The sequence below is a fragment of the Bos grunniens genome, chromosome 10, assembly GCF_055505025.1.
Source record: "Bos grunniens cultivar Pamir isolate PY7600 chromosome 10, Bosgru_T2T1.0, whole genome shotgun sequence".
In the NCBI taxonomy this organism is placed as follows: domain Eukaryota; kingdom Metazoa; phylum Chordata; class Mammalia; order Artiodactyla; family Bovidae; genus Bos; species Bos grunniens.
The window spans coordinates 41,235,635-41,248,739 of record NC_141174.1 but is presented as its reverse complement, the minus strand read 5'-3'; the positions used below and the strand labels follow the sequence as shown (position 1 = coordinate 41,248,739).

General features: G+C 36.5%; 1 protein-coding gene across 7 annotated transcripts in view; it reads right to left on the bottom strand.

The window, feature by feature from the left end:
- SLC12A1 (solute carrier family 12 member 1) overlaps positions 1-8,643 on the bottom strand; it is an 87,613-nt gene extending 78,970 nt beyond the window's left edge. For 4 of the 7 annotated variants that reach the window (XM_086320764.1, XM_086320757.1, XM_086320759.1 and 1 more), the window contains exons 1-2: positions 8,610-8,643; positions 6,673-7,277 (exon numbers count right to left, since the gene is read on the bottom strand). In XM_086320764.1, the coding sequence (XP_086176890.1) occupies positions 6,673-7,092 (420 nt within the window). In that variant the 5' untranslated portion in view covers positions 7,093-7,277; positions 8,610-8,643. The remainder of the gene's footprint in view (positions 1-6,672; positions 7,278-8,609) is intronic. The other 3 variants (XM_086320758.1, XM_086320760.1, XM_086320762.1) reach the window with 1 other exon arrangement.
- Between the last annotated feature and the right edge of the window lie 4,462 nt (positions 8,644-13,105).

Here is a 13,105-nt window from a genome sequence, read left to right as displayed (position 1 = left end):
GATGACCCTAATCTGGGCTGTTTAATCAAGTGATTTTGACCTTTTGTCTCTTTCTAGAAGTCCTTTAAGCAAGGATTTCTCCCAATTTTGTTCTCTATAAGACTTTTTTCATGACACTATTATGCCACTTTGATAACCAATGTAATACGTGATAGGAGTTATTGTATGTGAACTGAACTGGAGGAGATGTGAGTTACTTCTTAATCCAAATCAAGGACCTGCCATAGAGCAGGCCATTGATAAACAGTACTGAATCCATAAAGTGGACTTGAAGGCTACCCAATCTCTACCACTTAAGAGCAGAGAAACTCATCTCTTATCCATTCTTGCCTCTTGTTTCTTTTTTCTTCTTTCCCTATTGGGTATTCCATTTCTCACTATTTCCTCTGTGCAGGCCACATTAAATAAGAGATAGAAAGGGAATGTTTCACAAGTAAGATTATCTTATTCTTTTCTGACAGCATTAGAAAAAACTGAAAGTGATAGTTAAAATTATTTCTGAATTATTTGAGAAATATTCTCATTTTGAGCATACTCAATCCCTACTTAACAAATAATTGAAACTGACACTATATACTCATATCAGTATAAAGTATGGATAAACAAAGGCCATAGAAACAGGCTGAGCTGGGCAGAAATTGGTGATCTATATCAACCACAAATGTAAGACATGCATGTAATTAAAAAAATTTTAGTAGCTAGTTCAAAAAAAAGTTAAAAAAAGAATTTAGTAAAGTAATTTGGGTTCAGATATGGATCCTTACATTAAAAAATATATTTAATTTTTGTAGAATATTTTATGTTCCATATCGGCAATATAGATATTCATTAGCAGTAAGGGCACCCCATCTTATAGGAGAGAGCTCAACCACAGAATGTCTTAATAATATACTGTACTTAATAGATCTGTATAAAATACTATCATTTCAGCACTAATCATTATAAAAATATTAACAAAATATTTTATATTATTTTTTTCCATACCATGTCTCTGAATCCAGTGTGTATTTCACAATGATAGCACATCTCAGTTTGTGCTAACCACTTTTCAAGTGCTCAATAGCCGCATGTGGCTAGAGCTATTATATTGGATCTCACATGTCTATACAACACAGTCAATTTCAGATGGATGAAATACTTGAAGTTGTTCTCCAGTCAATTAAAAATTCTATTTTTTTTTTGAAAGGATTCTACACTTGTAAGGCAGCTGAGTAGGTCAAATGTAAATTTTATTTTGTGTAACTGGAAAAATCAATGAGAGTGAGGACTTGAGGAATGTGTTAAAATATTCATGAATGTTGAAGAGATTATTTGGTTAGGAGATTCATTTATTTGACTTGATATGAGAAAACTTTCAAAATTGTCAATATCCTAGTTAATAAGATCCCATGGCCAGACCATCAGCAGCTACTCAGTCAGGGAGAAAGCAATTTCCTTTTTCTGGGTTAATTAGGGAGCCCATGAGACAGAACCTTAGTCACTCACTTTTTAAAGGCAATCTTGGGACTAAAATCCATGTTTCCTGATTAAACTTGAACTTGAGGGTTTGGTCCAGGAAATTGCTCTGCTCTTCTATGAATTCTAATGGTAACTCTGACCCTTAGATCTGGATTAGACTACCAATTATTGTTAAAAAAAAAAGAAAAAAGGCATTTACAAAGTAGGCTAAAGTGTAAATAAAATATCTAAAATTTCTTCTTAAACGAACATTTTTATCTGATGGATGCCCTTCTGGTCACAGTTTAACAGTTCTTCAATTTATCACTAGGACATTACAATGTGCAACAAAAATAATATTCTATGAAGTCATGTCAAGGAAATAATTATATAAAAAAATTAGTAAGCAGTTATCTTCTAAGTTATTCGAAATTTGGGTCACTGTAGGATCTATAACTCTCTCTTAGGTATGTTCTACCTGCTAGAGTCTCAAAGTTTTAAATATACTTATACCACAGTGGGAAAAAATCCCTTGAATGTATATTTATTCCATGGATAATAAAGGTCTGACAGCAAATTCTTAAGTAGAATCCATTTCCATTCCTTGCTGTCATGCGGAAACTGAAAAATCTTTGTCCCATACAAACTGGGAGACTCAGAATCTAGTTTGGCTACACAATTAATTCAGTGCTTGTCCTCCAGCAAGTTATTTAACCTTTCCTGGATACTGCCAATGAGGTTAAATCCAATGGGTTTTCTAAAAATCTTACTTTGAAGTAGTTTACTCTAAGGCAAAATCATTTTTCTGTTTGCCGTCTTCGTCTTCTAACATGGCAGAGCAAAACCTGGTTTCACTCTTTAATAAATGCCTCCTTTGTAAGGCCAAACGGCAATTATAAATTAACTTATCATCAAAGTATGGAATAGCACTTCAGTTCGAGGATTTGTAGGACTTCATGGCTGTGAGCTATAATAGCGGGCTGGCAGACTCCTGGCTGGTGCACGTTCTTGGGACCAAAGTCTCAAAGACTCAAAGTTTTATGATTGCTGCCTGAAACCAGTTTTTTCCTCCATACTTTGAATTAATTTGTTTGTTCACACTCCATTACCGTAAATGATGACCCACAACCTTTAATAAATGCATTTTAAATTACACAGCTTTAGGGAATGATTATTTATTTACCAAGAGTTTTACCTGTGTGTTAAGTATTCAGAAAAGGTAAAGGGAAGAAAGAAAGAAAGAAAGAAAGACCATTTGATAAAAGACTTTCCCCCCTCCAATATTGATAAACTAGTAAAGATTCAATCACATGTGGTTTAAGTAAATTGCTACTAGATTTTTATAGATGATTAAAGATTGAATTATTTTATTTAGTATAAAATACATGATTTTTTCAGACCTCCAAAAAATGACAAATGGCTTTCTAGCTATTATCAAAGAAGAAAAATCAGTATATATACTTTTAATATTTATTAAATGTTTTTCAGTGCGCATTTTACTTTTTAAATAAAACTTAAAAATTATCTGGTATAAAAATTACCATGACCATCATTAATAATCATTTACTAAGTTTGTACTCATTATAAGCAGTGTGCTAGACTTTGTCTGCATATAAACTGTAATATTTATAAGCATCCTGCAAAATCAATTGTTATTATATAACTTGTAGGCAAAGGAGAAGGGGGGTGGTAGAGGATAAGCTGCTTGGATAACATCACCAACTCAGTGGACATAAGTTTGAGCAAACTTGGGGAGACAGGGGAGGACAGAAGAGCCTGGTGTGCTACAGTTCAGGGGTCTCAAAGAGTCAGACACAACTTAGCGACTGAACAACAACAACTTGTACAGTACTGTGAGTAAGGGATGAAGTAATTTTTCTCTACTTTTAACCAGAGTTTTCAGAAGTCTAATTCATGGCCATCAGTATAGGCATTTAGCTCTTTACTACACAGAAAATGAAAAGGATTTCTGCACTATGATATCAAATCATTGGGATTACAATTTCTGTCAATATCTATCACTCCTGGAGTTCTATTTAAGATAGAGACTTAAAATAATGTCTTTCAAGCCTATTTTTCATTTTACCTACTAGGACAAGCTTATTATGTAATTTTTTTCCAGCTTGGAAGCTATAATCAGGATTTGTACAAAATCCAACTGATTTCTGACTAAGTATGTTCTGCCATTTAGTATGAATGTACCATTCCTATATGGCTTTTAAAAGCATGATTAGGGATCAAAAAAATCTCTCTTAACTTATACTATGTCAGTTACTTTCTACTTTTAAATTATTTAAGTAAACACTAAAAGTTATTTTTTGCATACAAAATCAGTGACACATCTGAGTATATTTATATAACATTTGTTCTAGTGATCATTTCTATTTGTGATTTGAAGAACTACCATAAAGTTGTCAAGGACCACGAGAAGGTGACAGCATATTTACTTTATACTGCAAGTCTTCATGTTTTATTTGGGAGGTGGGAGGAAAGCAGGGGGAATAGCAGAATCAAATTCACTAGCAAGGAGGAAATGAATTGAAGAAGGCCCAGACTGTTAATGTCTGAAGGACAGCACAGAAGTGGAACACATGGAACAGGTGTTCACAAGTTCAGCAACACCAGAATGGCCCTTGCTGTGTGAATGTACCCATTGTAGATTTGCTGATTATATTCAGATTCTGCTTCCAATTTGGTTATGTGCATAGTTCTTCATGATTTAATCAAACTGAAGTCCCCTAGATGAGGGTCTTCAGCAATGGCTTAGTGGTAAAAATTGACTTGCAATGCAGGAGACACAGGAGATGTGGATTTGATCCCTGGGTCAAGAAGATCTCCTGGAGGAGGAAATGGCAGCCCACTCCAGTATTCTTGTCTGGAGAATCCCATGGACAGAGAAGCCTGGCGGGCTTCTGTGCATAGAGTTGCAAATCGTCAGACAGGACTGAAGCAACTGAGCACTCACCTTAGATGAGGATCAAGTTCACAAAAAGAATAACTATACTGGTTCAGAATGATTATTCAGGGCATTGAGACTAAATCTAATTTTTAAAGTATTTAATTTGCCATTCCTTCATATCTGAGGAAAAATACTACAAGTTAAAGCCCTTAGTCTCATCTTTTCAAAAATAATATTTCAGACAGTCATCAAAACTGTCAAATGCAGCTGTGACATTTCTCCTGTTCAGTTATTCAGACAGTTTTCTAACAATAGTGCCCTCAGAGCTTTTCTCCCCTTATATAAATATTTATGTAAACCATGGCTTTGGAAATTATAAATCAGCCACTTTCCTCTCTATGGAATATCAGTCCTAAGAACACTGTGAATTTACACCATTTCGCTTTTAATAGGGGCTTTCTTGGTAGATCAGCCTGTAAAGAATTTGCCTGCAATGCAGGGGACCCTGGTTCAATTCCTGGGTTGGGAAGACCCCCTGGAGAACGGACAGGCTACCCACTCCTGTGGCTTAGACGGTAAAGAATCCACCTGCAATGTCGGAGACCTGGGTTCAATCACTGGGTTGGGAAGATCCCCTGGAGGAGGGCATGACAACCTACTCCAGTATTCTTGCCTGGAGAATCCCAGGAGTTAAAATTTTCATTTCTTTTGTTGTAAGTTGGAGAAGGGAGTGAGAATATTAAAATTTTGATCCCAATTATAACAAAGTATGCAGCTTTAAAAATTATCATGTGTAATGAGGTAGGGGACAGTGGAATAAAATTTCAAGTCTGCTCGTTTTACTTCTTCAGGATAAATCAAAATCCTTTATAATGTTCTAAATTTCTTTCTGCACTTCCCATGTCTCAAACTCCTTGTGCCCCTTCTTTCAACCTTCTTTTCCCTCTTTTCCTTCTCCTTTTTCTTTCTTCTCCTTTCCCCTTCTCTCACATAGAAAAGGAAAATGACACCTTAGTCTGATTGGAGCTTCAAATTGCCTGGCTTCTTAACAGTTTTTCCTCAGGGCTGCCATTTTGTCCAAAACCACTACAGTGCTAATGTCTTTTGATTAAAGCACCAAATATCCCAAATTAGATCTAAACCTTATGTCTATAAGTAAAGCAGCCATTTAGCAGAATGTTGGTAATATAGTACACCGCACAAGTACGGTCTGGTGGGGAGAGGGGTAAAGAGACAGGGCATAGCTCTTTCTCTGCATGTTGCTCAGTCTCCAGAGTTAGGACCCAGGGTCCAGGATCCTGAGCAGCCAAGGGGAATTGGTTATAGAGAGGGATTTTCCTGAGGTAAGAAAGATGAGCAGAAACTAAGGGGAGCTTTTCACCTTTATTAGAATTGTATTAGCAGTATTCTTAGAATCCCTGGAGTAGACAATCATTTAATTTAAAAAAGGTTGAATGAATGAATGAATATGAAAAGAATTGTTTCAGCCATTTTTTTCTCCTTACCTTAAACCCTAGGCAAAAATAGAGTGCATTTAGATATGAGACAAATAATTATTCTTCATAGTAGTTAATGATATCACATAAAGAGTGCTATTCATTCCAAACTATGTTCCAGATGAGCAGGAAAATAAAGTGCATCGATATATTTTAGAACAAGTTACAGAAGAAGAAATCTATTAAGCTTACATGCTTTGCTAAAGATTAGAAAAAGTGCTGCCTCATGCTTCTAACAGCTTGGCCATATTCCTTAAATAATGAAAAGTTTAGCCACTTCTGCTGCTTCTTTAGTAAAGTTTAATTTAGTTACTTTTATATGCTTAAGTGCCTGCAGGAACCTTGGGCAAGGTTTTGAAGAGGAAGTGATAAAATGCTGAATCATATACATGTCTTCTCTCTCTTTAAAGAATATAAAAAATACCCATATGCTCTAAAGTCTATTTGCACAGTATTCACTACAGCAGGCACCAGTGATTCCTTTTTTTTTTTTTTAAACAACTGTTGTGGAGGCATTAATACCAATGTGAAACCAGCTTAGTATTCAGTTTGACATGCTTAACCAAGTGTGAATTGAATAGACAATAACTGTAAACAAGATCCCACATATTGCCTAACTTTCAGAATTCATTTTTTAGTTCTCTTTCCCAGCTAGTAAACGTTTGTGAAACACTTTTTGTGTATCTTCTGTTAATCGGGAACTAGGAACAGTTGTATGAGTAAGATGGACAGCTTGCCATAGAATTCTTCATTGGACACTTTTACATTTATAAGGTTCGTATGGAGCAGGGAATCACCTGAAGGAATAAGGAGGATACTTGTCTGTACCCTTAAGCTTACCTTTGCAAGTTGCTCGTGAATGTCCAGCAGGCTGGGTCGGTTGACCTTGGGCCCGCTAACACTGCCGGTGTTGCGATAGTACTCGATCTTGGGCACAGCATCCACAGTGTTGTGGCCAAAGGTTTGTAGGTAGTATGTGTTTGTGTGAGAATCGTAAGCGTGAAAACTGGCATCTGTTTTAGCCGTTTCTCCAGTTTGGAGGAAATTGTCGTAGCACTCCTGATTCCCAGGCCTAAAGCTGATTCTAAATCTGTTCTGACCTTCATCCCCAAAAGAGGTTTCCTCATAATGTGGAGGATCAGCATTGTCATTCATAGCCGCACTGCTCTCATGGCTCTCATTTATGACATTAACTTGAAAGCGATTGGTATTACTGGGCGTGGAATCCAGAAATATATTGGAAGAGTTGTTCAGTGACATCTTCCAAATAGATTTTTCACTAAGCTGACTATTTTACGGTTGTTTAAAAAAATGTGTAGATTTGCTCTCCAAAACAGACACTGAAGTGCTACATTAGGGAGCTCTTGACTTTTGTCCTAGAACAAGGCAACAAATAGATTCTTGATATATTGTCTCCTATACAATCTTCAGAATGTTCTTCAAAGCTGTCATTAAAAGAGAAAATTAATCTTGTTCCAGGTAACATACATATATTTAAGTAGGGTTGAGGTATGAGGGAACAGTTTTCTTTCATAAGACTTAACAACTTTAAATTCATTTCCTTAAAAATGACCTGTCTATGAACCTGGTAGCTCAGACAGTAAAGAATCTGCCTGCAAGTTCTGCAGGAGATTTGGGTTCCATCCCTGGGTGGGGAAGGTCCCCTGGAGAAGGGAATGGCTACCCACTTTAGTACTCTTGCCTGGAGAATTCCATGGACAGAGGAGCCTTGTGGGCTACAGTACCTGGGGTCGCAAAGAGTCGGACACGACTGAGTGACTAACACTTACACTTAGGAACTTTAGTTACCTAAGCAATTAAATCCTGTAATAAATAACTGGGGACGTGCTTCAGCAAACAGAATTTCCAATGGAGTCATTAAAATGCCACCTGCGTTTCTAGTATTTGCTTGTACTTAATGCAGGTGGATTCAATATGACTTTAGAAAAGATGAAATTCTACCAAACAAATTGAGTGAAGACTAATGAGAATATTTTCAGCCTGAAACACAGTACATTGGCAGTACTAAATGTGGAAACTGGAAAGTATATTATGATTGATATTAACACATATTACATCATGAGTAAATTTCTAAAATATTTCTAGAATTTCTAAAGACAAGGTCTTGTAGGGTTATAAAAATATATCCTGTCAAGATGTCTCTGAATTCTTGGATCTTTTACTAGTCTTCAAAATATTTCATTTGTTCATACATTTGTTTGTTTAACAAATGTTATTATGGAATCTTTAAAAAACAGGAGTATTCAGGGTAAGGAAATACATCTTAGTCCTTAATAAAGTTATATGCTATATTTAGGCAGAATAATTATGCTCTACTGATTCCCTTTAATGAAATATTCTCAATTTTTGAGAGGTTTTTATTTGACTGTGAGATAGATAGACTACATAGTCATTTTCACAATCCACAATATAATCCCATTTTAGAATGTTCTTTCATTAGAATAATACCTGTATTGATATCCTAAAATTTGGCTTTTCAAAGAAAATTCAACAAAGATAGATAAATACAAAAAACAAAAAAAACCTTGCTTCTCCCCAGCAGCTATTTCTTTGAATTAAAGGAAAAAAAGAAAAATCTCAGCTTCAACTCCAAGTAATAATTCCTGGGGAAATAATAAGTGAAGCTATTATTTCTTTAGTTTTTATGGAACCTCTCACTTATCTTCATAGCCCTTGACATCCTCCCTTTTACTCCTCAGAATCCACTTTACAGCATAATTTTAAATATACTTTTTACCCTGCCCAGAAATATTTACCTTACCACCTGGGAGCCTTCTTCTCAGGAATCATAGCCTTCAGCATCACCCAGGCATATATGAACCACTTAGCTCTCACTCCCCGCCCCCACTGCCCCAAACATTAGGTTTCTTCTTATTGGCTAAAATCTTCCTTGAAAAAGATGACCAAGCAATGATTGGCCTGAAATAATACCACCCAGCCATTAGCACAGAAGAACCTTGAGTTCTACATCAACTTGTAACCAGGAGTAAACCATTAATCCCTTTAGACAGGAAGACAAATAGTTTCTTTAATTCATGAATTGCTCAACAGCAATCATCCAACAAAATATGAACGGTGCTTCAGTTGTTTGAGGTTAGATAAATAGAATCTTGTCATCTCATTTCACATGATTCCTAGTGACCTCCTATTTTTCAGGATTTGCAGCAAAATATAGGCCTCCAAACATAATGTCTATACTTTGCAACTAGAAAATGGTATTTGAGATGATTTTATCTTGTGTATGGTAGATATTATCTTGATTCTTCTCTTCATGGGAAATGAGCAGATAGAATATGATCAATGACTTATTATTGACAATTATTTCTACTTACTGGGGAAAGCTCTTTTAAGCAGGAATCAAACTATGGGTAAGTTTTTCAGTGGCACTGCTAAATGACCTTTTTAACCTCCACCTGGCAAAACATTTTTTTTTTTCTCAAATCAAAACTGGGTTTTGAGTTTTGTTGCAGGAAAGGTTTTGCTCAAATCTGTGAGGTGGTGCTTATTAAGACAGCACAAAGGGTTCCTCCATGCAGGTTCTGTCATTGGTTTTCGATCAGGATGATTGAAGGAGTCCTCCTCATGTTTTATTAGAAACGATTCTGGTGATTTCCAGTTGTCTGAGCAGCACACTTGTGGTGTGATACAGAAAGCAGGAGAAAGTCTCTGAAGTCAGTGCGCTTGATCTACATCCTGGTCCTGTCTCTTCCTGTCTATGTGAACTCTGCAAGTTAGTCAGCCTCATTGTGCCTTAACTTCCTCACCTGTAAAGTGCAGTTGTGAACAATACTGTATTGTAGACTTAATGTTAGAGTTAAATAAGTTTGTGTAGAACATTAATGTGCTAATTTCAGAAAACACCAGCTTGCACTTGGTGTTTTCTTTTACTATTTTTACAATATTTAGAATTCACTGATGACTTTTGCAGTCACATCCAAGGGTCTGAGGTAAATCATTAGAGGTTGGGATAGGTACTATGTCTATTAAAATAGGAGGAATGGTAGGTGAACAGATATCAGATTGTACAAAGAGGTCTACAGGTACCTATGTAAAATGCCTTAGAGGCTCTTAGATAAATGTCATGTTAATAAGTCAGGCTAATGTCATGAGACTGTATCAGAAATTGAGACAGAATTACATGGAAGATAAAGACCTATAACTCATTTTGCTCTTAAAGGCCACTGGTGCAAGGCATTTATCTGTTCCACAAAGGGTTCTGACTTCCCATATAATAGACAAAGGGAGTAGTTGCATTTCAGACTCAGCTGAGTGAAGCCAGCTGTTTAGATCAGCTAAGATGAGGCTGGGACCCAAAATAAGTCCTATTCACTCACCCTGGACAGGGGCTATGAACTTACCTGCAGTATTTCTGCCACCTCTGGCCTCCCTTTCCTTCAACTGTTCCCTTAACTCCAGCCCTCTTTGAGGAGCCCATCTATTTATTCCTCAACCTTTTTCCTCTACCAAAGGCTATGACTGCCTCTGATAGCCATCAATTTCCTTTTTTCTTGCTGACTAACTACTTGACTACAGTGTAGTGTGAATTGGTTTTGGTTTTAGTCTTATATCAACTAGACACTTTCACTCAAAGCCTTTTATCTCTAACTGTGAAATGAAAGTCTTTGTTCTCCATTAAGGGGATTCAGCCATTCTGGAGCAGATGGGAGATGGTTTAGGGGATATGGATGAAATTACACCATCCATAAAGCCAACCTGGAAAGGCCTTTCAGACAAGTAGGTAAGGTAACAGGGGAAAACTGTCTAGAGGTCCTCTCTGTCTTTTTTCTTGTCCTCCTTGCCAGGGCTCTTGGGACTTGGCATCTACGGGATAATCTGACTATGACATTGAACATCTATTCCTAAAAGGATTAGAATTTCATGAAATTTCCATGAGCTCCATGCTGTAACCATCTTTTATATCATATTGTTTTTGGCTCTGAAAATACAGAGCCAAATATTTCCTTCTAACATTTCCTTCCCATAGCTTTCCCCCCACCCCAAAGGGCACAAAATAGTCTAAGGCACAAAATAACCCTGAATGAATGTGAATGAAGACACTTTTGGTGAAAAGAATTTCTCTTTAGTAGGATTAGAAATAATATAATGCTAAGGCAGGTTTGATAATATCTGAAAAGTTTATGGGTATTGAATATTCAGAAACAATGCTCATACTTTACCAAGTTTTTTATCTTTGGTTTTTGGAGTCTTTTTCCTTGTTGAAATAAAGATCTGTCCTTGTTAACATAACAAATCTAGTCACCAAAATGAAAGGTCTTGTTGGGTGTCTTCCTTGGGAGACAAATGGAGTATCTGATACTTGGGGACATATCTTAGTGAGTACTTCAAAAGTCTGGGTCACTAAGGAGATGACTAGGATCATGGACATTTATAGATTTCAGTGTGTCCAGCGGACTTGGCTCAGTGACCTGTTCTGGACCAAATTACTAACTGGATACAAAGTATCCTAGGTTGACACTCCAGTACATACTGGGATTCAAAGACTCTCCTTAAGGTGTGAGTTTGGTTCAGAAAATCTATAGCCAGCACAGATGTGTTCTAAATCTACTAGGAGATGAAAAGTGTCAGGGATTCTCACTGAAAAAGCTGATTTTGGAGTGCCATAGACCTGGGCAATAATCATATTATGAAATAGGCAAGAAGAAGTGTTGAGGACAGTGAATGTACAGCATGATATCTATAAACAATGACTATGATTTCGAGGATAGTTTAATTTCTAATACAATCATTCCATTGCTTGGTGACCTTTGAAAGTTACTTAATCTCTCTGAGCTTCAGTTCCTCATCTGTAAAATTGAAATAATAAAATAGAAACAGTAGTACCAAACTCAAAGGACTGATCAGAGTATCAAGTTGCATAATAAATGGAAAGAACTTAATTTAGTCCTTACTTTCAGTACGTATTAATCCTTTTTTTTTTTTTTGGTGTGTATGGCAGGTCTGTATTCTCAAGTGACACAAATATTTTTGCATTATTTATCTCCTGGTGCATTCCTCCATTCATTTACAATAGATAGAATTTTGTAGTTGGAAATAATTTAGAATTATGTAATTTTATTTTTAATTTATCAAGTGAAGAGAATGAATACCGGGGAGGTTGAATAACTTAACATCTAACCATTGCTTCTTAAGGTTTGATAATCTCTTTAACAATTACCAATAATGATAATAAATAATGATGGCAAGGTATATTTAAACAGTGTTTTCTGGTTTTCAAATTACTTTCCCACTCATTATAAGTCATTTGGTCCTCCCAGAATTCCTGCAAAACATGTAAAATAGTTTTCTTTATCCTTGTTTTACAGCTGTGGGACTTAAGTTCCTATTGGATAACTTTTTAGGTCATAATGCTTGTTCTTGGCTAGACAAATATTAGAATTAAAATCTCATAGTTTGGGCTCCTAAACTGAAGAACTTTTCATGACATCTTAAATCTTTATTCATCTCAGTTCCCTGAGTTTCCAGGTATATTTGTAGAGTTCACAAGGCACTAGAATTAAAAAGGTTGTTAAAAAGTCTCTGGATAACCTCCTCGCTGAACTTAACAGAGATGAGATGACTTGGCCAAGGTTGACAGCTATAATGGTGGCAGAATGGAGCCTGGACTTCTTATTTCCACTAGGTCACAATGAAAACTCCTTCTGTAATTTTATTTATAAAAGGGGAGGGGAAGGGAGTATCACTATGATCCCAAGCTAGGGAATTTTATTGCAAGAGATTCTAGAAAAAGAAGAAATAAAAGGGTCAAATCGTGGTATTTTGGAATCTTTATGGCCTGCGGTTACTTGTAAGGTTTGTGTGAACATTGTTGACCTATGGCTATTTTTAGGAAATATATATTCTGTTTATTCTTTGGAGTGAAGGACCCTTATCTTTGACACCTAATTCTCTAAAGCAAGGGAGCCAGAGTGAGTATAGAGAGGGTGTCTGGGTGTTGCATAGGAGCAGATGCAGGGCTTCCCTGGTGGCTCAGACAGTAAAGCATCTGCCTGCAGTGTGGGAGACCAGGGTTTGATCCCTGAGTTGAGAAGATCCCCTGGAGAAGGAAATGGCAACCCACTCCAGTAATCTTGCCTGGAAAATTCCATGGATGGAGGAGCCTGGTAGGTGACAGTCCATGGGATCACAAAGAGTCGGAGATGACTGAGCAACTTCACTTACTTACTTACTTACTTACTTATTCATTAGAAAACTCAGTGTGAGGACAGAGGAAAGTGAAAAATCCCAACAGTGG